The sequence below is a fragment of the Elephantulus edwardii genome, unplaced genomic scaffold (genome assembly GCF_000299155.1).
Source record: "Elephantulus edwardii isolate Elephantulus edwardi_28Jun2011 unplaced genomic scaffold, EleEdw1.0 scaffold00008, whole genome shotgun sequence".
NCBI classification, from domain to species: Eukaryota; Metazoa; Chordata; class Mammalia; order Macroscelidea; family Macroscelididae; genus Elephantulus; species Elephantulus edwardii.
Window position 1 is genome coordinate 11,071,307 of NW_006399758.1, and position 25,444 is coordinate 11,096,750.

General features: G+C 37.4%; 1 protein-coding gene across 1 annotated transcript in view; it reads left to right on the forward strand.

Moving 5' to 3' along the window:
* Positions 1 to 25,444, forward strand: part of LOC102856777 (chromosome unknown open reading frame, human C8orf34) — a 429,483-nt gene that overhangs the window by 33,704 nt on the left and 370,335 nt on the right. Inside the window, exon 4 of the mRNA XM_006880533.1 lies at positions 6,564 to 6,592. Coding sequence (XP_006880595.1) covers positions 6,564 to 6,592 — 29 coding nt within the window. The remainder of the gene's footprint in view (positions 1 to 6,563; positions 6,593 to 25,444) is intronic.

A 25,444-nucleotide genomic window follows, 5' to 3' on the forward strand; every position in this document is an offset into this window, starting at 1 on the left:
TATTGTGAACAAAGCTGCAATAAACATGGGTGTGCCTATATCTGCTTGGATTGGTGATAAATATTCTTTGAATGTTTGCTACAATTCAGCTGTGAAGCCATTTGGTCCAGGACTCTTTTTGTGGAGTAGTCTTTTTATGACCTACTCAATTTCTTCTTTTTTGGTGGGTCTGTTAAAGTGTTCTACACCTGTCCATGCCCATCTAGCTAGGATATGAATTTTAAGGAATTTGTCCATCTTCTAAGTTTTCAAATTTATCAGAGTATTGCTTTTTATAATATTCCTATGTTACACATTTAATTTTATCTAGTTCTGTTCTGATGTCACCTCTTTGATTCCTTAATTGAGTTATTTGTGTCTTCTCCTTTTTTAAAAATTTTGTTAAGTTTGCCTATATGCTAAGGGAATTTTTTTTTTAGATAGAGCAGAGAGCATAAAACAGGGGTCCCGCATTTCTCTACTTAAGACCCCAAGCCAAGCTTCTCTGTATCTTTATTGAAAATTATCAGGAAGTAAATCACAAAGAGAATTCAATGCAAATGAAGCCAACCTCTTTCTATTGAAAACCTTCTGCTTGACTCAGGAGGGAGGGGTTAGCAAATGCAAGAATCTGGTAAACCCTTAAGGATTGCCTTGGTGCATCAGGGTGGACTCTAGCTCAGGAAGTAACACTCCCTCTCCCTCTGTAGGGAGGCCCTACCTGTCTTCTGTCGCTATGGGAATTTTTGTAAGCAGGTAAAGATCATCCTTGAGTTTACACTATTGAAAGTTCATTCTGGCATGGAAAACAGATTTGATGTAGTACATGCCTAGAGGTAAGGGCAGAGGTGACAACTGCTGAAATAAAGCAGTAGCAATAGAAATGGAGAGCCGGGATGAGTTTAAGAAAATTAACAAGATGTTATCATTGGGATTTTCTGACTGATCTGAAGGAAGCAGGGGAATTAAGATTAAGAACATATGTATATTTTGTTGTTGCTGTCAAATTGTTTCTTTATAATCAAGATGAAAGTTTGTGCCTGTAACTTAAATTGGAATTAAAGAGATGGTACTGTTGGAGGAAGAGAAGAAGTTAGTTAAATGTTAATCTTAAGATCCAACTGGGATGTCCAAATACAGTGGGCAGAAATATTCTGCCCCAGCATTTAAATATATATATATATATGTATGAATGAATTGGCAGTTTGTGCAAAATCTTGGTTATCAATAAAGAGAAATCACTGTGCTCTCTGCGGATTAGGATAAATGGAAAGGCATGCAAGTTCAAGGATATGAATGGAAGTCACAAACAGAGGTTAATACTGATTAGGAAATCTATTTCTGACCAAGGAGAGTTGTGTCTTTAGCTAGACATGAAGCTCAGTTTTATGAAAGACCAACTTTCCCCAATCTTTTCCAGTCTGCTGCTACAGCTGGATACTCTTATAAGTAGCTAAGCTTCTTTGCCCACTTTTATTGAGCTACGTTTGTTTTAATATTCAGCATGCACGATAGGAAGACCATGTGCTCCAAAATACTCTTAAGAGTTCTTCACTTAACTCATGGGCCACCCTTCATACATGCTATAACATCCACTGCATTTTATCTTGCATATTTTTCCGCTCATCACTGCTTCCCAATTTCTGTAATCTTTAAAAATTTTAACTAGACTAAAACATGAGGACACTTCCTCCCAGATTTTATATTTTATTAACTTATATAACTTGCTTAAAATAGTGGACATTTCCTCCTAAGCTGTTGTTAACAAAAGGAGAATTCTCCCTGAATTTATCTTTCATAAATCAATGAGGACTACTGAGTTAGCCTGTTAGTGGGCCTGACCTATAAGGACCTATAAGGTCCTCTGTTGACCGTCATCATCTGCTTCTCCTCCAAGTCCTGTTTCACTATATTAAATGGGCTCATGAATCTGCTCTCAAGGAACACTCTTAGACCTTTGTCTCTTGAAGGCAAAGAAACAAGGCAAAGTAAAGTAAAAAAGATTTGTATGATAAGTTGGAGGCAACCACAGTTTTTTAATACAAAAACAACATCCAGCTAACTAGATTTATCACTCATGAGATAGACGTGGTAATAACAGTACTGCGCATTTGTTAACCATGTGGTTTGGGCTAGGTAGTAGACTAAATGCCTGTATAAGTTATTTCATGCTGTTGACACAGCAGGGCGCTCTGTGGCATAGTCGATAGCAAGTTGTGCTGTTTATCTAAAGACTGTGCATCTCAGGAGGTTTGAATCCACCAGCTGCCCCAAGGGAAAAGGATGGGCAATTGGACCCACTACAGTTGTCAGCCTTGGATATAATGGAGGGTTGTTATGAGTTAGCACCAATATTTACTGGTTTGGGATGAAATCATAGAGAATTAATATACTTACAAAGTAGAGAAAACTATCATTAAAAACTAAACCCAAGATCCATACTCTCAATAGACTCATTGATTGTATTTCCTACAAACTCTTAAGTACTTAGAAATTTATAGACTCTAATGAATATTAGACATATATACTTGAATGTTGTAGTTTGACAAAAGAGTTTATTAGTAATCCAATAGAAATATTATGATTAACAAAAACTAAAGCGTAATAATATTTTATTAGCTAAAGTATGATAGTAACAAATTAGCATTGTTTATGATAGATACGAAATCCAGGTTTTGGATTCAGTCAGTAGACTAACAACAAAATGAAAACTATTTTTCTAAAAAAAGGTCCAGGGACTTGAACAATATGTCATCAGAAAAAATAATTAGGTAACAAAGAAGGACATGAAAAGATGCCCAGTTTCATCAGAAAAATACAAATCATAACAGTAAGACATTGCTTCAAAACAAACAAAAAAGGAAAACAACAGATGTTGGAAAGACTATGAAGAAGTAGAAACCTGCCTCCATTTCTGGTGAGATTTTGGGATTGCAGTGCAGTATCTTTCCACTAGGCCACCAGAGCTCCCTTTCTGGTGAGATTTTGAAATAATGAAACCACTATGGAAAATACACTAGCTGTTGCTCCAGAGTTAAGTGAGGAATTTACTACACAAGTTAGCAACTGTACTTCTAGATATATACTCAAAAGATTTGAAAGAGACTGCACAAAGAAATACTTGTATATAGGTGTGCATTGTGGAACTGTTCACAGTAAGTCAAAGATGGAAATAATCTACATAGTTTCAATAAATGTATGGATAAACAAAATGTGGTTTATGGTTTATTTATGGAATATTACTATGTTAAACTGAAGGCTTGATATATGCTACACCGTGGATGAACCTTGAACGTATTCTGCTGAGTGAAACGTTATCTTTTATGGAGTAATGAGGTGCCTAAATGTGGTTCATTTTCTCTGAGGCATGAGCTGGGAAACTTTTTATTAGACTAAGAGAAATATCCTGGCTACAGAATATAAATGGCTCCCATTAGACAATCTTACTTCAGAAAGAAGTGTTTCATTAAGATTCCTTAGCATGTTTTTAATCAGTTGAAGCTTTAATTGAAAAAAAAAAAGAAAAATAATGAGAAATACCGTAGGCAGTTTGACATTTGATAATAGCAAGTGGAGTTATATACAATAGAGTGGGGATTTATTTAATTTCTCAAGCCACGTTATCAAAACATGTAAATGTTAAGAAATATGTATACTAAGGGAGGTCTGGTGGCCTAGTGGCAAGAAGCTGCCCTGCAATCCCAAAGGCGCATGATTCGAATCCACCAGATGTTCCGCAGAAGGCGGGGCAATCTTCTCCTGTGCCTGTCAGATCTGATTCGGCAGCACACAGCAAGCACTAAAACAATAATAATAAAAAGAAATATGTATGCCAGCAGTTTAGAAGACTTTAAGACTATTTTATCATTCTTATTTTTTAACTCAGATGAACTCTTCTTTAGCTTTTTATAGTCTGTTGAACGTTAGCTGTAAATCCTATTGTTCTGTCTCCTGTGCTCCTCTAGACCAGTGCTTGCCCCTTGGCCATCCCCCACTAGGGAATTGAAGCCAGCTTCCCTTTCCTTTTTTCCACATACCTGAGAGCTGGCCGTGTCTATTTAGATGGCCAACCACAATGTCCATGCTGAGCCCGAGGCAAACTGCTGTTCAGGAAAGAGAAGTGAGAGAGAGGAGGAGGCTGACATTATTCTGACATGTTGACAGTGAAATGCCCAGAAGAATTCAGCTGCTAGTTCAGGATGAAGGTCTACACTGGGGACAGAGAATATAGACTTAAAAGTATCAATGGGATAGTTAGATTATTAAAGGGAATTTATATCTATCTCTATCTCTCTATCAATACATAGATACCTGGTGAAAAGGAGAGGTAGCACAGTCCATAATCCTGAAAGGAAAAGTTGAAAAAATAAAATAAGGAATCACTGGCAAAGAAAAGAAAAAAAAAGAAGTGATTATCTGAGTAGTGAATGCTAGTAACAAATAGGAAAATAACATAAGGGCCAAAATATGTTTACTGACTTAGATCAGTTTTTTTGTAATGGTAAGGACAGCACACTGCGTGATGTACAGTAGAGGATGAGTAAATGACGGGAAGAGGAACTTTTTAGGAAGAATCATTTATCCACTAGCTCTGTAATCTTTCATTCTAAACTAATTTGTGGGCTAGATTACTAAAGCACTCTCATCTGTTTCCTCTTTTTTAAATATCATTATTTTTAAAAAAATGTTTTCTCTGACTCCTCAGTGTTACTATATTATTAAATTAAATAATGATTGCCCCTAAAGCTGCACCCTGTGAGTGTTCATTGAAACTAATAAAATTTAATAATAAAAAAAAATAAAGTCAGAACTCTAGCAAGCTGAGAATCCAAAGTGGGAGACACACCAACTAGACACCTCAGAATCAATGCCTATGAGTTTTGGTGCTGGAGGAGTATTGAACTACCAAGACAACAAACAAACAGGTCTGTTTTGAAGAGGATGAAACCAAGTTTCTCCTTGGAAGCTAGGATTTTGAAGCTATGGTTCACATGCTTGGGGCACATGGCCAGGAGGGACCAGTCCCTGGAGAAGGACATCATGCTCGGAAGGGTGGAGGGACAGCACAGGAGAAGAATCAGGGTTGACATGTTTGGAGTCATGGTTGGCATGACTCCATGGTTGACATGGAGTTAACTCTGTGTGTACAGGGTAGATCAGGACTTCATAAGATCCGAAGTTGTGACGTTTTGGAAGAAGATAACCAGAACCTTCTTTGGATAAACTTCTAAGTTGTTGTAGTTGCTTACCATTGAGTCGGAACCAACACATAGCTGACCCTCCGGCAAGTTTTCAAAGGCAGTTAATCACACAGGAGTTTCTGGTGGATTTGAACTGCATGCCTTCAGGATTGCAGCACAACTTCTTACCACTAGGCCACCAGAGCTTAATTTCTAGACAGGTTAAACCAATGTCTTTTCAGTTAGTAGTTGAAGACATAACCATTATGCCACCAGGGGACTCTGGCAGTCAAACAGGCAATCCTGAGACTGTTGTAGTTGTTCAGAGGACAAAGATAGATTGATAGTTCAACAAGGTTGAGTCGTAAGATCATCTCTACTCTGTTTCCTCCACTAGCTCCTTTGTGCTGCCTGCTTCTGCAGTTTGTGTTGTAACTCTGTCTGCCTCCTGATGTGGTCTATCATCCCCTACCACATCTGCTGCGTCATTCCTGCATTCCCTTTTAGATGCTCTTTAGTATGGCTTCTTGTATCTCAACAATGAGTGGCTTAGGCTTACTGGCTCTCCTTTCTACTCTCTCTGGTTTCTCCTATCAAAAACCTCAAGAAAAGGCATCAAATTATGTCACTTCTCACAGTTGTCTATTTCCTAGTTATACTTGGCATATGCAGTGTTATGAATTCAAATACGTGTTGGAATCCTAACATCTAAGCCTCTGAATATAAACTAATGTAAATTATCTTCCATAATGCTTTCTCATTTGTTTTTACATTTTAAAAAAGGACTTAATAAACATATTTGTACAAATATAAAAAAAAAAAGCTGCAACCTGTATCAGGCAAAAACCTGTCCAAAAAAGAATCTATTTTCCACGAAAACAAACTGTGAACAGCTGAGGGCTGCCCTCTGTCACAGGCAGAAAACTTGTGAGACCCTGAAAAAACTAAGTGTTTATTCTCACACATTTCATTGTATGTTTACCTTTGTAGGAGTCTAAATTGATGGTTAAAGGGGTATAAATTGCAGCACACTAAGTTAGCAGTATTTGTTTACCACTGAAACAGTGCAGCTGTAGTGTGCCTGCCACCTCTGCGTTTGCCTTTCTAAGCATCCACTGACTTTCACAGTTTGCAAGCAGTCTGTTTATTTATTAGGCGGTCTGTTTTTTCATTACATCATTGCATTGTGTCAGATATTCATTGTTGTCAGCATTTACTTAAATTCTCAATTTAGTTTTATTATTAAAAGATGTAACTAGAAAAGATGTTCCATGCTCTTTTGAAACATTAATAAAAAAGAAAGATAGAATGAGGAATATTTGTTTTCCAATGATATTTTTTTTAAATAGTAATAGGTTGGTAATTGCTTCTAAAACTTGTTTTTCATACTCTTTTTGAATCCAGGTATTGCAATTTCAGATGAACTAGATAAGGTAAGTTGACTATGCACCTAATAAACAGCAAATATAGATCTTGTCATTCAATCCACTGTCTAAAATTTTAAACAATCTGAGTCATATAAAAAGTTCAAATATTTACTTGGAAACTCCTGATAATATTTAAAGATCTGTGTTTAGATACTTTTTGAGAAGTACTGCATGTCATGTGTTATACCATCTCCAGTTGAAACGTCAGATCTTTATAATTTGTTATAGAATAATGAATATAATTCCGGAAGCATTACACTTAAAATAAGTAAAAACAGCTAGTAACAATGTATTATGCAAAGTATTTGAATTCTATTGATATCTACATAGTGATGATGGTGTTATGAAAAACATATGATGATGATGGTATGAAAAACAACAGGGCAGACAGTTGTACTTTTCTACACCTACCCATTGGAGGAATTGTGCCAGGGCTTGGTATCGTACTTGTTAAGGTTGTAAGAAGTTATTTTGGAATGCATTTTAAAGATGATGACAGTGAAAGTTGCAATAGATTGAGGGTGAGGGGCAATAGATAAAAGCAATCAATAATGATTCCTAGAGTTGGGAATTATAACGCAATTACTGAAATGGAGAAAAGTGGAGAAAGAAAAGGTGCCAGTTTGGGAAGGAGTCACATGTTCTCTTTGGGATATTTTTACTGTAAGTTGTTTACGGGCCATGCTCACATGAACTGCTGTTCATCACAGAAATTTCATTCAGGGATATAAACCTAGGAATCATTGGAACACAGGTTCTCAAACTCCGGGGGCAAAGAGCTTCCATATATTTGAGTCATATTTTCAATATTTACTATTGTAATTATTAGGAATAAGAACCAATTATAATTTCAAACAGTAGAAATTTTATGTTTGTTTTGAACTGCCAGTAAAAATTCTCTACATGGTGACAGATTTTGTTTTTTAAATACCTTCAATGCCTGATTTATTAGACAGATGCTAGGTTTTCATATCATCTTCTGCTTTCATTGTGTTATGATTTGTTACTAGGGAAAAATGATATGATAGTACATCTGGTGTCAGAAGAAGAGCACCTGGAAATAAATATTTCATATTTGCCTGTATCGATAGCTGGTGCATGTCAGTCTAGATCTCAGACGGGGAATGTAATGAAGTTTATGTTTATGGCTAAATATATGGAAAGAGAAACAATAACAACAAAAAGATGGAAAGTCCTTTACAGAAAATGGGCTCATATAACTCATGATATTTTACCTGAGACAGTAAAATGTAATACTTGGCATTATTTTATGAAAACAAGAAAATTAATATTCTTTCACTTCAAATAGAAATTTTGCATCATGAAAATATGTTTTGATTCACTAACTAAAAAAGTAAAATTAACACTCTTGAATACCAGTTCCTTTTAATAAGTCATCCCATCTTCCTCTTTCTCACTTTTATTTCTTCCCACACAGGCAGATGAGTATGTTCCTTGGCTCTAGAGCATTGATTTTCATTTAATTACCTAACAGTTCTACTGTTTTATGAATGTAAGGTGCACCTATCCAGGCCATAGTCTTCACAATTACTTGCTATGCATCAAAAAGCTGGACAGTGACTAGGGATGATGAAAGGAAAATTGATGCCTTTGAGCTATGGTGCTGGAGAAGAGTATTGAATATACCATGGACTGCTAGGAGAACGAACACATTCAACCTAGAGAGGGTGAGACCAGGCTGCTCCTTGGAGTCAAGGATTCTGAAGCTTCTTGTGACATACTTTGGACATTATGTAAGGAGGGACCAGCCCTTGGAGAGAGAGATCATGTTTGAGAGGGTGGAGGGACAGTGCAAGAGAAGAAGACCCTGGATGAGATGAATTGATTCAGTGACCAGAGTAATGGGGATAGGTGTGTCAGAGACAGTAAGATTGGCACAGGATAGAGCAATGTTTCCACTGCTCTACACAGGGTTGCTATGAATCACAGGCAACTTGATGGCACGTTACCACAACAATGACAACAATGATTTTGATAAAGTCTATGCACATTTACTGTTTTTTTTTTATTACTGAAGAAGACTTTTATTAAAACCATATTTCAATCAGTACCAAATAATTCCCATTTTCATACCTAATTTAAACTAGAATCAGATAAAGTAAGTTCTGGTGGCACAGTGATGAAGTACTTAACTACCAGAGAGGACAGTGGTTCACAATCACCAGCTGCTTCATGAAAGAAAGGTTTGGAATTGTGCTTCTGTAAAGAGGGCAGTTTTTAGAAAGCCTTTGGGAGACAGTTCTCAGTCCTGGAGAATTTCTGTGGATTAGAATCAATAGGGCAGAAATGATGAAAATATTAAATCTTACTAAATAATAAAAGGGTAACACAGGCTTCTGGAAAGGCATGCATGTAAATCAAGTTCAGGAGCAAAGGACACTCCTAGCCAGAACAGTACCCCAAACCAGAACTACCATTCTTTGCTGCTTGAAAAGCAACTTTGAATGAGGAGCGATCCTGTCCTCATAGCACCCTCTGGTGGCCATAAAATTCAGAGTCCAGTAGCTAGCTAGGGAAAACTGAATCACAGACAGGACTAAACAAAACATAACGCTGTATTCTAGACTGTATTAAGCATGTCATATAGATTATGACATTTATATAAATAATATAAAAAACTAACATTTATTGAGAACTTATTGTATGCCAGACACCATTCTAAATTGTATACCAGCTTTATATTAATATTTTCTAATATTTTGTGAAACTGACACCTCTTTAAATGGTTCCGACGCATAGACCCTTTATAGCACCAGAGTAAAACTGATGCATATTGTTTCTGAGACTGTAAATCTTTACAAAAGCATGCCACAGTTATTTTCTCTGCAGAGCAGCATGGGGGTTCGAATTGCGTCCTCTAGGTTAACAGTCCAGGGTATAATGTTTCCAATGATGCACCGCCCATTTTTTTCCTCTCATGGAGCAGCTGGCGAATTTGAACAGCTGACCTTTTGGTTAATAGTGCATCCTGGAACATACTATGCTATCAGAGCCATTCTTAATATCATTTGGATAAGAAACTGTTATCTACATTTGACATGTGAGAAAAAATAGGACAAAAAGAAGTCAATACATTCAACAGGTTTCACATAAATGGAAAATAGATGGGGAATGCAAACGTGAGACCCCTTCTAATGTCACGCCAAGGCCACCTGTGTTCCAGAATCTGCACGCTCAATGGCTGCGCTGGATTAAATGCATACGGTGCCTGTCAGTATTCCTGGTGAAGAGCAGTCATCAATAACTGCTCTTTCATTATCATGAACTCTTCAATCACACTGCCTATGCATTCCGACCTACTTTAAACTTTTGCTAGTTACTAAGTAACTAGACTATATCCACCAATTTTTTTCCTTCCTCTAAAATCAAGTAGAGCTCTCTTTTGTGGCTGCTTTTTACTTTTCATCCATCAAGACATACACTTTTGGTTATTTTATTAGATTAGGAGCTCAGCTTGTTTTCATGTGATTGTAATCCTGAGAGAGCAAGTAAAAAGGGTGTAGCATTCATGCTCATAATGAATGTTTCAACATGGAAAGTTAAATGTATATGAGACCTTGTGAAAGACCAAATAGGCAGATAATAATAGACTGCATTAATCAGGCAAGCAATGTGACAAGCCCTGTGTTATGCGCTTTCTGTACTTTTTTCTCATTTGTACTCACCACAGCCCTGTGAGAAAGCTTTTCTTAGCTCATTTTACACATAAGGAAATTGAAGGCAAACTTGGTAGCCTGAGCAAAATTAGAGATATAGATATTATGCTGCATGGCAAAACATTATGTACCTTGTCTCAGTAAAAGCCTCAGGAGCCTGCGTTAGATTATCTCAGTACTAATCCTGCGTGTAACATTGGAGTCCTGATAGGTCTTATGGGCCCTGGACTTTCCCCATTCTTTAATGCTTGCCTCACAAAGAACAAGAATAAAAGGAATGGGATCTTAATCACTTGGAAGTACCTTTCAAAGTAATCTGAGTTAGAGAGGTGGAGAGACAGAAGGGAGGTGGTAGAGCATAGAAATGCAGTGGGATGAGAATGTAGAAGGTTCATTTTACTGTTCTGCCCACTTTTGTAGTAATGTGGAAATTTCCATAATATGAAGCAAAACATTTTAGATCATGAGTAGGAGGATGAGAAAGATACATGGCATCAGAGCAAGAGGAAAATACAAGTACTTAGAGTACTTGTTAGGATCAACAAATATGCTTGGTGGTTTTGATATATTTTCTACTTTAGTTCTAATAATAGTATAATGAAGTAGCTATACTTTTCCTTTTTGACAAATTGGAAAGATTTGGGCTAGAATTGAGTAATTTGTTTAAGCTTTCAGAATCTATATTTGAAGTGACTAAGTTAAAAAAAAAATATATCCTTTCCTATCTTTTGTTCCCAGTTCTGCCTGATGTCAAGTCCCTGTTCTTTCCCTTATATCATGATCCACTGAACCACAGATGGTAGAATTGGAAATGGATTTAATGCACTATTTTTAAAGGGAATTTATTTTATTATTGAGGATATACATGGGGGAAAACATACACTAATTCATATTTCTGCATGTAAAATTTAATAGTATTGATTATATGTTTTGAGTTGTGCAATCATTCGCACACATTTCTGAGTACTCCCTCCCTATTAAAATAAATTCATTGTCCTCTAAGTTTCCTATCTATTATTTTGAGATTTTTTAACTGTCAGTTTGACTCTGTACAGGTAGATTTTTTTTAAAAAAAAACCCCTCACACTCTTATGGCTGATATTTCTTTTCTTGTTGTTAAACTGATGCATAGTTTTGAAGACTATTCCAGAAATTGTAGTTGGTTTGAGGTGTAAAGATTATTTTTAGGGTAGTAGTTTCAAGTGTTTTCTAACCTTCATGACTTTAGAAAGTGTGGGTTCCATGAGGATTTAAAGTTTTGCTTTGCATGATCTCCTTTTGATCTCTTTTTTATTCTGATGTAAAATCAGAATTTAGGTCTTGATTTGCATTCTCCCCTTTTGATGATATTCTGATTTAAAATCAGAATGTTGATCAAATAATTCAGTAGCTTGTAATCACCAACTTTTCCTGGTCTTGTGACAAGTGAGGCTGTTGTGCATATAGGCAACTAGTCATGTGTTCCATTTTCTCCCTTTCTCTTCCTTTTCCTGATGACTCTTCTTCCTCAATTGTTGTTTTGTGCTGTCGAGTTGGAACCAAATCATAGATGATGTTCCACTCGGTTTTCAGAGGCAGTAAATCACAGAAGGAGGTTGTCCATTCTTCTCAGCTGGTAAATTTGAGCTGTGCCTTTGGGATTGCAGTGCTTCTTCTTACCCTTAGGGCACCAGAGCTCCCTTCCTCTATTACTCCAGGCAAATATGTCCTTAATGGCTGATTTGAAGATAAATGGGCAAAAAGTTATGTGATGGGTTTATTTACAGCAATGACAAGTAACTGTGTAACTAAATTAAAGAATAGCTTCTGAGATTGGTTTTGTGCAATGAACAGCTTATAGGATTTGATTCCTTAGTTTGGAAATTTAGGATCATTATTTTATGGTCTCCACCATTAACTGATCTATTTATATGTTTAACTTTCTGTTCTACTTTATAGCGTGTTGTATATTGAAATATTTTGACAGTTTTATTAATTTAAAATCTGTTTATTGGAAATGTTCTGCTACTCTAAAGAAGAAATGTTTGTCTGTTGTTTGGGCTTAACGTTGATCCACTAGGATGAGCTTAGTTCCAAACTTAAATGATGGTAAGGATCATAGAATCGGGTGGTCCACCAGTCTTCATTAGAACAAGAAGTTTGCTATTTTGTGATTTTGAGTTTTGTTGCACATTTTTATTTTTAAAAATTTTCATTTTATATTGGTTTGCTTACAAAGTTTAAATAGATTGTTTCACACTATCCTTTTCTTACATTGTTTAATATAATTATTTCCATTTATTATGTTTTATAAAACTAATCATTGAGCTATGCCCACCATTACCCTGTTATTCCAGATTCCCGCCATATATGTCCTATTTCCTTTACCCACCCTTCCCTCCACCTGCCAAATTGTTTGACTCTGTGATTTCCCCCCACCCATCTTACCCCTTTGCTCTCATCCTCTCCCACTTTAATCGTTATACACATTTTACTAGTTAACTATCATTGATTTTCCATGCAAGCAAGATTCTGCTGAAGATTATCCAAAAATGACTGGAACAGCACATCAGCGGAGAAGTGCCAGAAGTCCAGCCTGGGTTTAGAAGTGGTCGTGGTACTAGGGATATTGTAGCTAATGTTAGATGGATCTTGGCTGAAAGCAGGGATTGCCAGAGGAATGTCTATCTGTCCTTCATTGATTATTAAAGGTGTTTGACTGCGTGGACCATAGTAAACTGTGGCTGACTCTGAAAAGAATGGGAATCCCAGAACACTTGATCATGCTAATGCGAAACCTATACTTGAACCAAGAGGCAGTCATCAGAACAGAGCAAGGAAAAACTTCATGGTTCAAAATTGGAAAGGGCATACTTCAGGGATGTGTCCTATCTCTATATCTTTTCAACCTGTGTGCAGAACAGATTATCCGAGAGGCTGGGATGTATGAGAAATGCGGCATCAGGATTGGTGGAAGATCTGTCAGCAATCTGCGTTATGCAGATGACACAATCCTGCTTGCTGAAACTGAAGAGGACCTGAAGCGCTTGCTGCAGAGGGTCAAGGAGTGCAGCCTTCAATATGGATTGGGGTTCAGTGTCAAGAAGACAAAGATTCTCACCACTGGACCAATTTGCAGCATCAGGATGGATGTCAAAGAGATTGAGATTTTTCACAGCTTTATTCTGCTTCGCTCCACAATCAACACTCTTGGCACCAGTAGCCAGGAAATTAAAAGTCATATTGCAATGGGAAGGTCTGCTGTTAGGGACCTCTCTAAGTGTTATTTAGTTTTCTTTGTAAAGGTCTTCACTCTGTTTCTAGTTAGGTTTATTCTCGCAGTTTGTGGTTGACTATTGTAAATGGCATTGCTTTTTTTTTTTGTGTGTGTGTGTGTGTGTGTGTGTATCCTGCCACTCTACCAAATTGGTCTACTTGCTCTAACAGGTTTTTTGTTGAGTCCTTGGGTTTTTCTGTTGTAGCACATTTTAAAATTCATGTCAATTTAAAGTTCAGTGACTTTGAGCATACTCATAGACTTTTACAACCATCATTAATCTAAGTTTAAAACATTTTATTTGTTGAAAATTTAACCAAGTCTTGCAGAGCGAAATAGAGCAAACATGTAATCAATACATCTTAATTGATGACTGGAACACAAAAGTTGGAAAAAATGGAAGAGGATTAGTAATTGCAAAGTATAGACTTGGTGACAGAAATGAGGCAGGAAATAGAATAATTGAATTGTATATGTTCAAGGATTATTCATCGTGAATATCTTTGTTTTTGTTTATACCATTTTTAAAAACCACAAACAGTAACTTTACACAGGGATCTCACCTGATGGACTACATAGGAATCATATTTACTACATCTGTGGAAGGAATACGTAAAGAAGCTCAATATCAGAAGTCAAAACTAAGTGAGGGGCAGACTGTGGAGCAGACCATCAATTACTCATATGCAAGTTCAAATTGAGGCTGAAGAAACTGAAAATAAGTCCCAGAGAATCATGGTATTATCTTGCATCTATTCCAGCAGAATTACAAAATCATCTTAAAGCTTGAAGCTTTAAATCATACTTGAAGCATAGAACACCAGTTGTAGAAGACCAGATGAGTTGTGGGATGACATCAAGTATACTATCCATAAAGAGAACAGAAGATCATTACAAAGAAAGGAGGAAAAAAAAAACTGAAATGAATGTCAGCAGAGACTTTGAACATTACACTAGAGCATCAAGATGCAAAAGCAAAGGGGAAATGTGTTGAAGTAAAACAGCTGAACAGAAGATTTCAAAGGACAGCTTGAGAAGACAAAGCAAAGCATTACAATGGACTGTTTAGAGAACTGGAATTGCAGATTATAAAGGGAAACACCCTGTCTGCATTGTCAAGCGGAGAGAACTGAAAAACAAATTTAAGCCTCAATTCATAATACTGAAAGATGCTATAGACAATGTGTTGAATGACCAGGAAATATGAAAAGAAAATGGAGGGAATATACAGAGTCACTGTACTACAAAGAACTGACACTGAAAAATATCAGAAAGTGTCAAATGAACAGAAGTCAATGATAATGAACGAGAAAGTTGAAGCTGGACTGAAAGAATTGGCAAAAATTAAGGCCCTAGGAATCAGTCATTGGGATATAAATTGACTTGCTTCAGTTATCAGATGCAGCCTTAGATGGACTCACCAGTCTGTGCCAGGATGTTAGGAGGATAGCTGTTTGGCCAACGGATTGGAAGGGGTCTATAATTTGCTCTCGTTCCTAAGGAAGGGGATCCAATCAATTGTAGAAACTGCCAGACAATACTGTTAGTATCATATGCATGCAAAATACTTCTGAAGATCATAAAAAATGGCTAGAACAGTACATAGGTAGGGAACTGCCAGAAGTTCAAGCAGGACTTAGAAGAGGCCATTGCACCAGCAATATCATTGCTGATGGCAGATGGATCCTAGGTAAAAGTGAAGAAAACCAAAAGAATATCTATTTATGCTTTGTTGACTATGCCAAGGCATTGGACTGTGTCAATCATAACAAGTTAGGGCTAACATTGAGAAGAATGGTAATCCCAATGCTCATGTAAAACCTATACCTAGACCAAGAGATTTCTGTGGGAACAGAGAAAGGGAGCACTGTTTTTGTTGTTGTTATATTCCATTGAGTCACCTGCGACTCTTAGTACTCTTAGTAACCCTATGTACAATAGCTCTGAACTACACTTTCTTTAACACACCTACCTCCTTTACCCCAGTTAGTGTGTCAATCCATCTCATCTAGGATCTTCTTGTCCAGTGCTGTCCCTCCATCCTTCTAAACATGATGTCTTTCTCCAAGGAATGGTTCCTCCTGGCCATATTAGTATGTGACATGGAGCTTCAAAATCTTTGCCTCTAAAGAGCAGCTTATTTTCACCCTCTCTAGGACTGTTTGTTCTTTTAGCAGTCCATGGTATGTTCAATACTCTTCTCCAGCACCACAACTCAAAGGCATCAATTCTTCTTCTGTCATCCTTATTCATTCATTGTCCAGCTCTCTGATGATACATAACAAGTGATTGCAAAGACTCTGGCCTCAATCAGGACCACCTTGGTCTCTCGACTGATCATTACTCTTTATCCCTTTGGAGAGGTCCCTGACAGTTGTTGTTGCTATGTGCTGTCGAGCCACTTCTGACTCATAGCGACCCTATGTACAACATTTCTAAACTCTGCTCTGTCCTGTCCCAATTGCACCATCTCCAATACACCCATCCCGATTACCCCAGTCACTAAATCAGTCCACCTCAAAGAGGGCCTTCCCCCTCCTGAGCTGTTCCTCCACCCTACCAAGCATGATGTCCCTCTCCAAGGACCGGTCCCTCCTTAAAACATGTCCAAATTATCTTAGACGAAGCCTCAGAATTCTTGCCTTCAAGGAGCCATCCGGTTTCAAGTCACCTTTTGATTTCCTGACTTCTGGTGCTATGAGTGTTGATTGTGGAGCTGAGCAAGGTGAAATTATTAATAACCTCAGTCTCTTTCCATCCATTATGGTGAAATGGCTCAGTGGTGAGAATCTTTGCCCTCTTAATATCAAACTTCAATCTATATTGAAGACTGCATCCTTCACTTTCTGCAGCAAACACTTCAGGTACTTCTCAATTTTGGCAGTCTAGGCTGTGTCATCTGCAAGTTGATGCCACTTTCCTCTTCATAAAGTCCAGCCTCCCAAATGATAGTTTCCAATTATAGATTGAAAAGATACAGGGACAAGATGCAGTGTTTCCTTGCTCTGTTCTGATGACTGCTTCCTGGTGCAGGTATTGGTTTTGCATGAGCACAGTCAAGTGTTCTGGTACTCCCATTCTTCTCAAAGTTATCCACAGTTTGTTGTAATGCACACAATCAAATGCCTTTGCTTAGTCGATAAACACAGATAGAATAGTCCTGTGATACTCTTTGATTTCAGCCAAGGTCCATTTGACATTGGCAATAATGTCCCTAGTTCCAGGACCTCTGCTAATACCAGCTTGTATTTCTGATAGTTTTCCATCAGTGTACTGTTCCACATTGCATGTTTTAAAATAAGGAAGGATCTGTGTCAGGGTTGTATTCTATCTCCATATAGATGCAATCTGTATTTTGAGCAAATTATTTGACAATTTGGACTCTATGAAGAAAGATGTGGTATTAAGATGGCATAACCTGTGTTATGGCAGGTGATACAACCTTGCTTGCTGAATGTGAGGACAATTTGAAATATTTGTTGCAGATCAAAAAATATAGCCTTCAATATGGATTGCATCTCAAAATCAAGAAAACAAAAATTTTTACCACTGAACTTATAGAGTACATCATGGTAGTTGGAGAAAAACATAGAAACTGCCAACAACTTCTTATTTGGATTTACAGTCCACGCTTTTGGTACCAGTTGTGTGGAAATCAGGAGATGTATTGCACTGGAAAAGTCTGCAGTCAGGGATCTCTCCAAATTATTGAGGAGCAATGATGTCATTTTAAGGACTAAGTTGTGTCTGATTCAGGCTCTGATCTTTCCAGTCACTTGCTATGTACCCGAGAGCTGGACAGTAAATAAGAATGACAGAAGAAGAATTGATGCCTTTGAGAAATGGTGTTAGATGAGAGTATTGAATATCCCATGCATAGCCAAAAGGAGAAACAAATATATCTTGGAAAATGTGCAGCCAAAGCTTCGTCTTACATATTGTGGGCATGTTGTTAGGAGAGGATATTCTTTAGAGAGGGACATCATGCTTGGAAAAGCAAGAATTTCTGAAGGATAAGAGGACTCTCAACCAGATAGATTGACACAGTGATTGGCTCAGCGGGCTCCAGTGTGTCAAGAAATGTGAGGATGACACAGGGTGTAGGACATCTCACTGAAGCTCTTCTCCTTCAGATCTTCTATTTTGTAAGTGTGATAGTTTTTCCAAGCATAGCTTTTCTCTCTGGAAATTATATTCAGTGTATGTAAGGTGAAGTTTCCACATATTTGTCTTTAAGAAGCAGTCTGGCTGCACATATTCCAAGACAGTTGGCATCCCATGATAGATTCAATATTTTTCACCAACACCACAATTCAGAGGCATCAGTTCTTCTTCAAACAGGAAAGAAAGAAAAGACCAAAATGGTTGGCAGAAGATACTCTTGTACTTATTCTCAAATGGAAATAAGCCTAAAGCAAAAGAAGAAATGATGACCTAAGAGAGCTTAATAGAAAATTTTGAAGAGCAGCTTGATATAGAGATATAATAACATATGTACAACAACATGTATATGTGATTTTTTTGTTGTTGTAGTTTACCTTCGAGTTGGAACTGACCCAAAACTGACCCTCTAGTCGGTTTTTAGAGACAGTAAATAGCATAGAAGGATACTGTCCATTCTTCTGTGGAGCAGCTCGTAGCTTTGAACTGCATGCCTTTGGGTTTGCAGTGCACTTGCTTACCACTAGGCCACCAGAATTCTCAAGTATTTATGTTGTTAGGTGCTGCCATTTGACTCAGAGTGACCCTACGAACAACAGGTCTGAATTCTACCCTATACTGCACCACCTTCACAGTCTCTGATATTCAAACCCTTTGTGGTAGTCATCATTGCATCAGTTCATCTCATTGAGGGTCTTTCCTCTCTTTCACGGACCCTCTTCTTTCCCTAGAATGTTTTTTTTTCACCATCTGAGGACTGATACCTTCTGAAAGTATGCCCAGAGTAAATGAGATGAAATTTTACCGTCCTTACCTCTGAGAAACACTCTGATTGCACTTTCTTCAAGACAGATTTGTTTGGCACTTCATGGTACTCTTCACCGACCCCACGATTCACAGTCATAGATTCTTCTTTTCTCAATCATATTAATTGCTCAACTTTCAGATGTGTAGGAAACAACTAAAAATGCCAGGATTTGTATCAGAAGCACTTGAGTCTTTAAGTAGACGTCCTTGTTCTTTAGAACTTTTGATAGGTCCTTGACTGCTGCTACCAAGGGCATTCATTGTGAGTTCCAGCAAAATATAATAATTGACAACTTCAGTCTTTTATACATGTATGTATCATGATAGATGGTGAAGAGATTGAAATTGTTGACAGCTTTAGTTTGCCTGGCTCTACAATCAACACTCTTGGTACCAGCAGCCAGGAAATTAAAAGATGAATTTCATTGGGAAAGTCTACTGTCAGAGACCTCTCCAAGGTATTGAGGAGCAGCGATGTCAGTCTGGAGACTAAGATGTGCCTGACACAGGCCATGATCTTTTCCATTATTTGCTATGTCATTACTTGCTATGCTTCAGAGAGCTGGACAATGAACTAGGGATGATAGAAAGAGAGTTGATGTCTTTGAGCTTTGGTGGTGGAGAAGAGTATTGAATATACCATGGACTAGGAGAACAAACAAGTTCGTTCTGGAGAGGGTGAAGCCTGGCTGCTCCTTAGAAGTAAGGATTCTAAAGCTTTGTCTGACATACATTGGCCATGTTGCAAGGAGGGACCAGTCCTTGGAGAGGGCTGTCATGCTTGGGAGGTTAGAGGGACTGCACAGGAGAAGAAGTTCTGCAATGAGATGGATTGATTCTTTCACTGGGGTGATGGGAATAGGCTTGTCAGAGACAGTGAGATTGGCAAGGGGATAGAGCAGGGTTTAGGGATGTTGTACATAGGGTCGCTATGAGTCTCAAGTGACTCGGTGGTACATATCAACAACAACGTATATAATTTTACTACAGGATTTATTTACCCTGTAAGTTTGCTCTTCTAAAGAATGTTTCTATAAATACTGATATATACATATATTTATCTATATGAACTGTAGTTTCCTACTATGTACAAAATTAGATCCAAATTTTCAACAAAAAACATGTGTATTTTCAAATTTGTTAAGCACAATTTTCTTTCCAAAGACATCAGTTTATACTCCCAACAGCTAATTTTTTTTTTATTCTGCTCCTGATTTTTACCAAGAGTGGCTATTATGAAACATTTTAAAGAAAAATGTTGTGTTATGGTGCCAATGAGCAATGTCTTGACCCTTAGTAATGCCCAATACCTTCTATCCACTTTTCTCACTCCCCTCCACTTTTCTTGGTTTTATTGTAAAATTTTATTATATAGTATTTAAAATGTTACATTATTATGTATATTAGATGCTAAATTAAACTTTGTTGGTATGCATGCCTCAAATATAGTCTTTAATTTTGAAACTTATTCTATCACTTTTTGTTTTTCTTTTTAAATAAAATTTTTATTTTATACTAGTTTACTTATAAAGTTTGTATACATTTTTTCAACACTGAATCTTTCCCATTTTCTATCACTTTTTAAATAGTGACTTATGTTGACAGAATTTTTTAAAATTAAATATTAGTATTTTGTTGAAGAAACTTTGAATCATTAAAATACTCACATTTAGATCTTTAATCCAGCTGCAGTTTGTGATTTTTTGTTGTTGTTGTTGTAAAAAGGAAGAACATAGTTCCTCTGTATGGTAATCAGTTTCTCAGAACCATGTATTGTAAAGTTCATAATAATTTATTGGTTTTGCATGTTTTACCCATCACTTACCTTTCACCCAGGACCTCTGTTTTCCTGTTTCCACTGTTTCACTGGGTTTGGAGTTGTACTGTGTCCCTGACTGATTTGGTGATTTGATTAATCCTGGAGGTTTAATTGGGTCCCAATTCTGCTCCTTGGTTGTGCCTCTTCATATATTGTTTACCACAGCTCTTAATGTCAGCCTTCTGCAGATTTCTTCCTACTACTTTTTTTTTACATTAATATTTTTTAGCACTTCTGAAGAGAGTTTGGAAAATAATTTTTTAGTAATGTCCACTATTATGCTTTATTCTTGCTGAAAATTGGGGGTTCAGAAATTTTTTTGATGTTTGAATAGTCTCAGGTTCATCTACTCCAGGCTGCTGCTTTTTGCTATTTAAACTTTCTCAGATAGTTACTGAGTTTCCTATATACTTGATTCCTTTCCCTTTTTTATGCTGAAATCCATTCTCACAGTTTTTTTCTTTTACTTTGCTTTATTTTCCTTGGGACATACTTCTCAGTCTATATAAAATTCTCTCACTCTCTGTCATTACCATGGAGGCGGAAGAAACTCCTAGCTGACCCTGCTGTGGGTTTTCAGAGCCTGCAAGTCACATGAGAGGAGATTATCTATCTTCTCCCGCAGAGCAGCTGGTGGGTTTCAATTACTTGCACTTTGGCACTGCAGCTCCTTACCCATTCATCCACGAGAGCTCCTTCTGTATGTAATTACAGGTATTTATCTGTGTTTAATATCAGATATATAATATGCAAATATCACCCTAAATAAACACAGTCTTCTTTTTTAAATCAGTAACAAGTATTTTAGCCATATCACTGAGTCTTCTCTAATTTAAGGACATTATTTTCTCTCATTAATACAGATTTAATACTTAAAAATGATTTATGTTAATTTAAAAAATATTTTAAGCTAACTGGAAAATTTAGAGATGAGGAATTCAATCAGCTACTTTATATGTCCTCTAAATTTTACTTGTAAACTGGATATTTCTTTTCGGAACCTACCTATTTCTTAAAGAAACTTAGGACACTAAAAGTGTGACTTTTATACTCTTTCTTAAAGTCTTCTTTGCTCAATTCCTGAAGTTTATTAAGTGCATTTTTTAATTTGCCAAGTTACTTCAGAAAGTAGTTTTGGCAAGTGATTTACCATCTAAGCTGGTCTTTATTTTTATAGCCTTCTATATTGATTTTCTATTTCCTCTCATTTTAAGAAGATTTTTAAGGAAAGTACTCATGGACTAGGATCTGAGTTTTGAGAATCTATCATTTGTGGTTATTTCATTTCTCATGTTGCCTTCCTGAGAATTAGGGACTCCCTGTTCTTCCCTTTTCAGCTATTCTGGTCAGTTATTTGCTGAGACATAAAGGATGATTTTGAATCTTTATCTCATAAATGTGGATAGATTTTGATCAGCAAGATGATCTGTTTTCAAAAATAAATTTTCCAATCTTAACCATCTTAAGCATCTTTAATTAAAGCTATCATATGTCCTTGTGTCCCACTTACAGTTGACACTGTTTATTGTTGGATACCATCAAGTTGGAACTTACCTGTAACTGACCCCACGGTGACAGGATGTTTTATATAGAGAAGCTTGAGAGCCATTGGCAAATCATCTTTTTTTAAAAAAGAAACATTATTCTTTTTCACTATATTTTAAAATGTTTACTAGTAATAGTCACAATGTTACATTTTTTTTAGATAAAGTGAATAACATTTTTGAGAAAAAAACAAATTGTGCTGATGTTGTTAGGTGTGGTTGAGTCAAGTCCAACTCATAGCGATGACCCTATGAACAGCAGATGTGAACCCTGTCCTGTCCCGTCCCATTCTCACAATCTCTGACACACTCAAGCCCATTGCCGAAGCCACTGTGTCAAGCCGCATGGTTGAGGCCCCTCCTCTCCTTCACTGTGCCTCTACCTTGCCAAGCAAGATGTCCCTTTCTAAGGAATTTCCTCTCCTAGCAATGTGCCCAAAGTATTGAGATGAAGCTTCACCAGCCTGCCTCCAAGGAGCATGCTGGCTACACCTTCTCCAACACATATCTGTTTGTTCTTTTAGCAGTCTGTGGTATATTCAGTACTCTCTTATGCAACACAGTTCAAAGGTATAAGTTCTTCTCTGTCATCCTTATGCATTGTCAAACTCTTAGATGCATACCAAGTGATTCGAAAGACCATGATCTGAATCAGGTGAACCTTAGTTCTCAAACATCACTATTCCTCAATCACCTGGAGCAGTTCCTAACTGCAGATTCCCAGTGTAATACGTCTCTCAATCTCCTGACTGCTGGTATAAGTGTACTGATTGTGGATCCAGGTACAGTGAAATTCCACCTTTTTGATGTTTGCCTGTTAGTCCAGTGATGAGAAGTTTCTTTTCTTCCTTCGTTCCTTCCTTCTTTCCTTCCTTCCTCCCTCCCTCCCTCCCTCCCTTCCTCCCTCCTTCTCTCCCTCCTTCCCTCTCTCCATCTTGTGCATAGGTAGAGTTTATAAAGACTAAAGCAAAGTTCTTTGAAAACTCCTTCCAGTTGCTAGCATATAGGCATTAGCAGCCTACGCGGATTGCCTCGCCTATAACACAGATTAGTGGGAAGCCAGCTTCCTGCTGCTGCTAGGACTTCATTAATCTCCAGCTCTAGTACAATTTAGAGATTATGTAGGATTGACTGTCATCCTGTTGAAACATTTAATATGTTTATGTACCAGGATTAGATATTAAAAAAAATTCTTTTGTGAACTGAAAGGATTACTCAGACCCTTCAGAATGTATAAGATCTTGTTACTCAGAATCAATCATTTGTAGATTTCCCTTTGTTATGACAGTAAGTGTTGTCCATGCCCTCTTGCATGAGTTTCAAATAAAGACACTGCTGAGCATGTTGAGTAAGGAATTGCTCCCTCTGACTCCTAGACAGATCTGGAAAAGGACTCATGCCAGCCTATGATAAGGAGTTAGGATTCACGGGGAGGTAGGCTCCTTGGACGTGCGGGAACTAAGGGACAATGGACTCTCTGGTGGCTGCCTTGTTTTCATTGTGATTACAGGATGAGGCTTCAGATAAACAGTCCTTTTTTTCTCCAAGTGAGAAGCCTGATCCCTCACCCTTAGGAAAACGTCCTAAAACCAGTAACTGTTAATGGATGATGGAAACCCTCCCAAAACTTGGAGAATACTTGAGGACTTAGTATATGTCTGTCTTTATTCTGGTTGCCAGTAGAGAAACTTGCCAAGTAATCCTAAAAGGAATCTTGGGACAGAGCCTCTTTTCCAAAGTGACATTCATTGCCTGGATAAAAATGGGAACCAAGAGACAGAGTTGTGTCTGCCTTTCTAGGATTTGTGTCATCAGAAAAAAAGGTGTGGTAAAAAGATTTGTTCTTGTTGACTAAGATTGTTTGCAGAGATGGCAAAAGCTGGAGGATTCAAATATTTCAACTTTCTGGGTTTGGGGGCTTTTTTTAAAACTTGAAAGTAAATAGAGCAATTTTTTAATATATATTTTTCAGTGTGCCAGCAAATGAAGGGAGAAATGGAAGCCAGGGTTAAAAGATTAAAAATGTAATCATTATTCCATAAGCAGGCCTGGAGTTGTTCTGTGATAGCCAAGACTCTCACCCCAGTGAAGGGATGGTGAGACAGTTCTTTGGCTCCTTCCCAGTATCCTGGGCTGTGCATACTCTGCCTGTGAAGGCTGCCCCTGAACCTCACCGTAAGAACAAACTACAAGACGGTAAACTTGCAGGACAGCAAGCCAGTCGTGCCCTGCGGAAAGATGATGGCATCCTCATGCCCTAAGGGGAGTGGAGAAAATTCCATTTACTCTAAACTTAAGTACCCCCATGATAGTGATAATGTCAGTATTTGAGAAATTGAGTGTAGTAAACCTTCACTGGTTTATTGTTTTTAGCCACTCAAACCAAGGCCAGAAAAGGTTGTGCTTTTAAAATGTATTTGCTATGTTTATTTTGATAAGTTAATGGTAGGCACGAATTGGGGTTACAAAACTTTTGAATTCTTTTTTTCCTTTGGTTGGTTGTTAGGCTGATTTTGGAGAGTTCCTTTCTTCCCTTTTACTCTCGAAAGGCGTCAGAGTGAGATAGGGTCCATGATACTTTAGAACCTCATTGTTCATGGAGATCACCCAGGGAGCGCATAAGAAAAGAGAGATGCATAGACTCTACTTGACACCTTCAGAATTGGAGTTTTTTTGAGAATGAACATAGAAATCTGTTTTGTTTATGTATCTCCTAGTGGTTCCGATGTTGCATGTTGGAAAATTAACTCTGAAAATATGAGTCTGCAGAATCCCAGCAGCAGGGTAAACTTTTTTACCACACTGAACTGCTCTGCTCTGAAATTGCTGACATTCTCCGAGGTTGCCCAGTGCTAATTGTATTCAGTTGTGTAAATGAACTCTGTGCCTTTACTGAATCTTTAGAATACAAGCTATGAGCAAATTGTGGGAAAAAAGATTACCTAATTCACCAAATTTATTGCTTTCAAATCTTAACTTATTTTACAATTCAGCCACCCAATGTGTTTGTGCTTATTTTGTGTATTATTAGCATTGTACCAATAATTGTAGAGAGTTTAAAAGAGTCGAGAACATACTTCCCTGACAGAGGAAATACCATGATCACAAAGGTGGTTTTTCCAGGATGGGGCTTATCCATTGCACTCCAGATGCACTGACCCCTGCGGTTCCCCAAATACCAGAAATTTGACTGCATAATTTGTGGAAATGAAAGGCTGTGTGAGAACTATCCCCCTAAATAAAGAAAAAGAAAAAGAATTTAAGATATGTCTTTAGCCTTCTATGACCATCATGTTTTCTAAAGAAAGTAAAATAATCCACATAACATTGGCTAGAATTCAGTATTAATAATCAGTGATAAGAGCTGTTGAATTCAGTGCAGGTGGTAGGTGAACCCTCTCTGGATAGCCAGGGTGAAGAAATTTTATAGCGTTGAGGAGAGGGTCTTTTAAAATTGGGTTTGAATATCTCTTTAGATTTATACCTATTTTCTTAAGAACTTAAAAATGTAGGGATTTCTAGCATTGGAATTGCAAAAAAAAAAAACCCCAAGATATACTTCATCCCAGAGAGTCTTGCACAGGGTATTTGCTT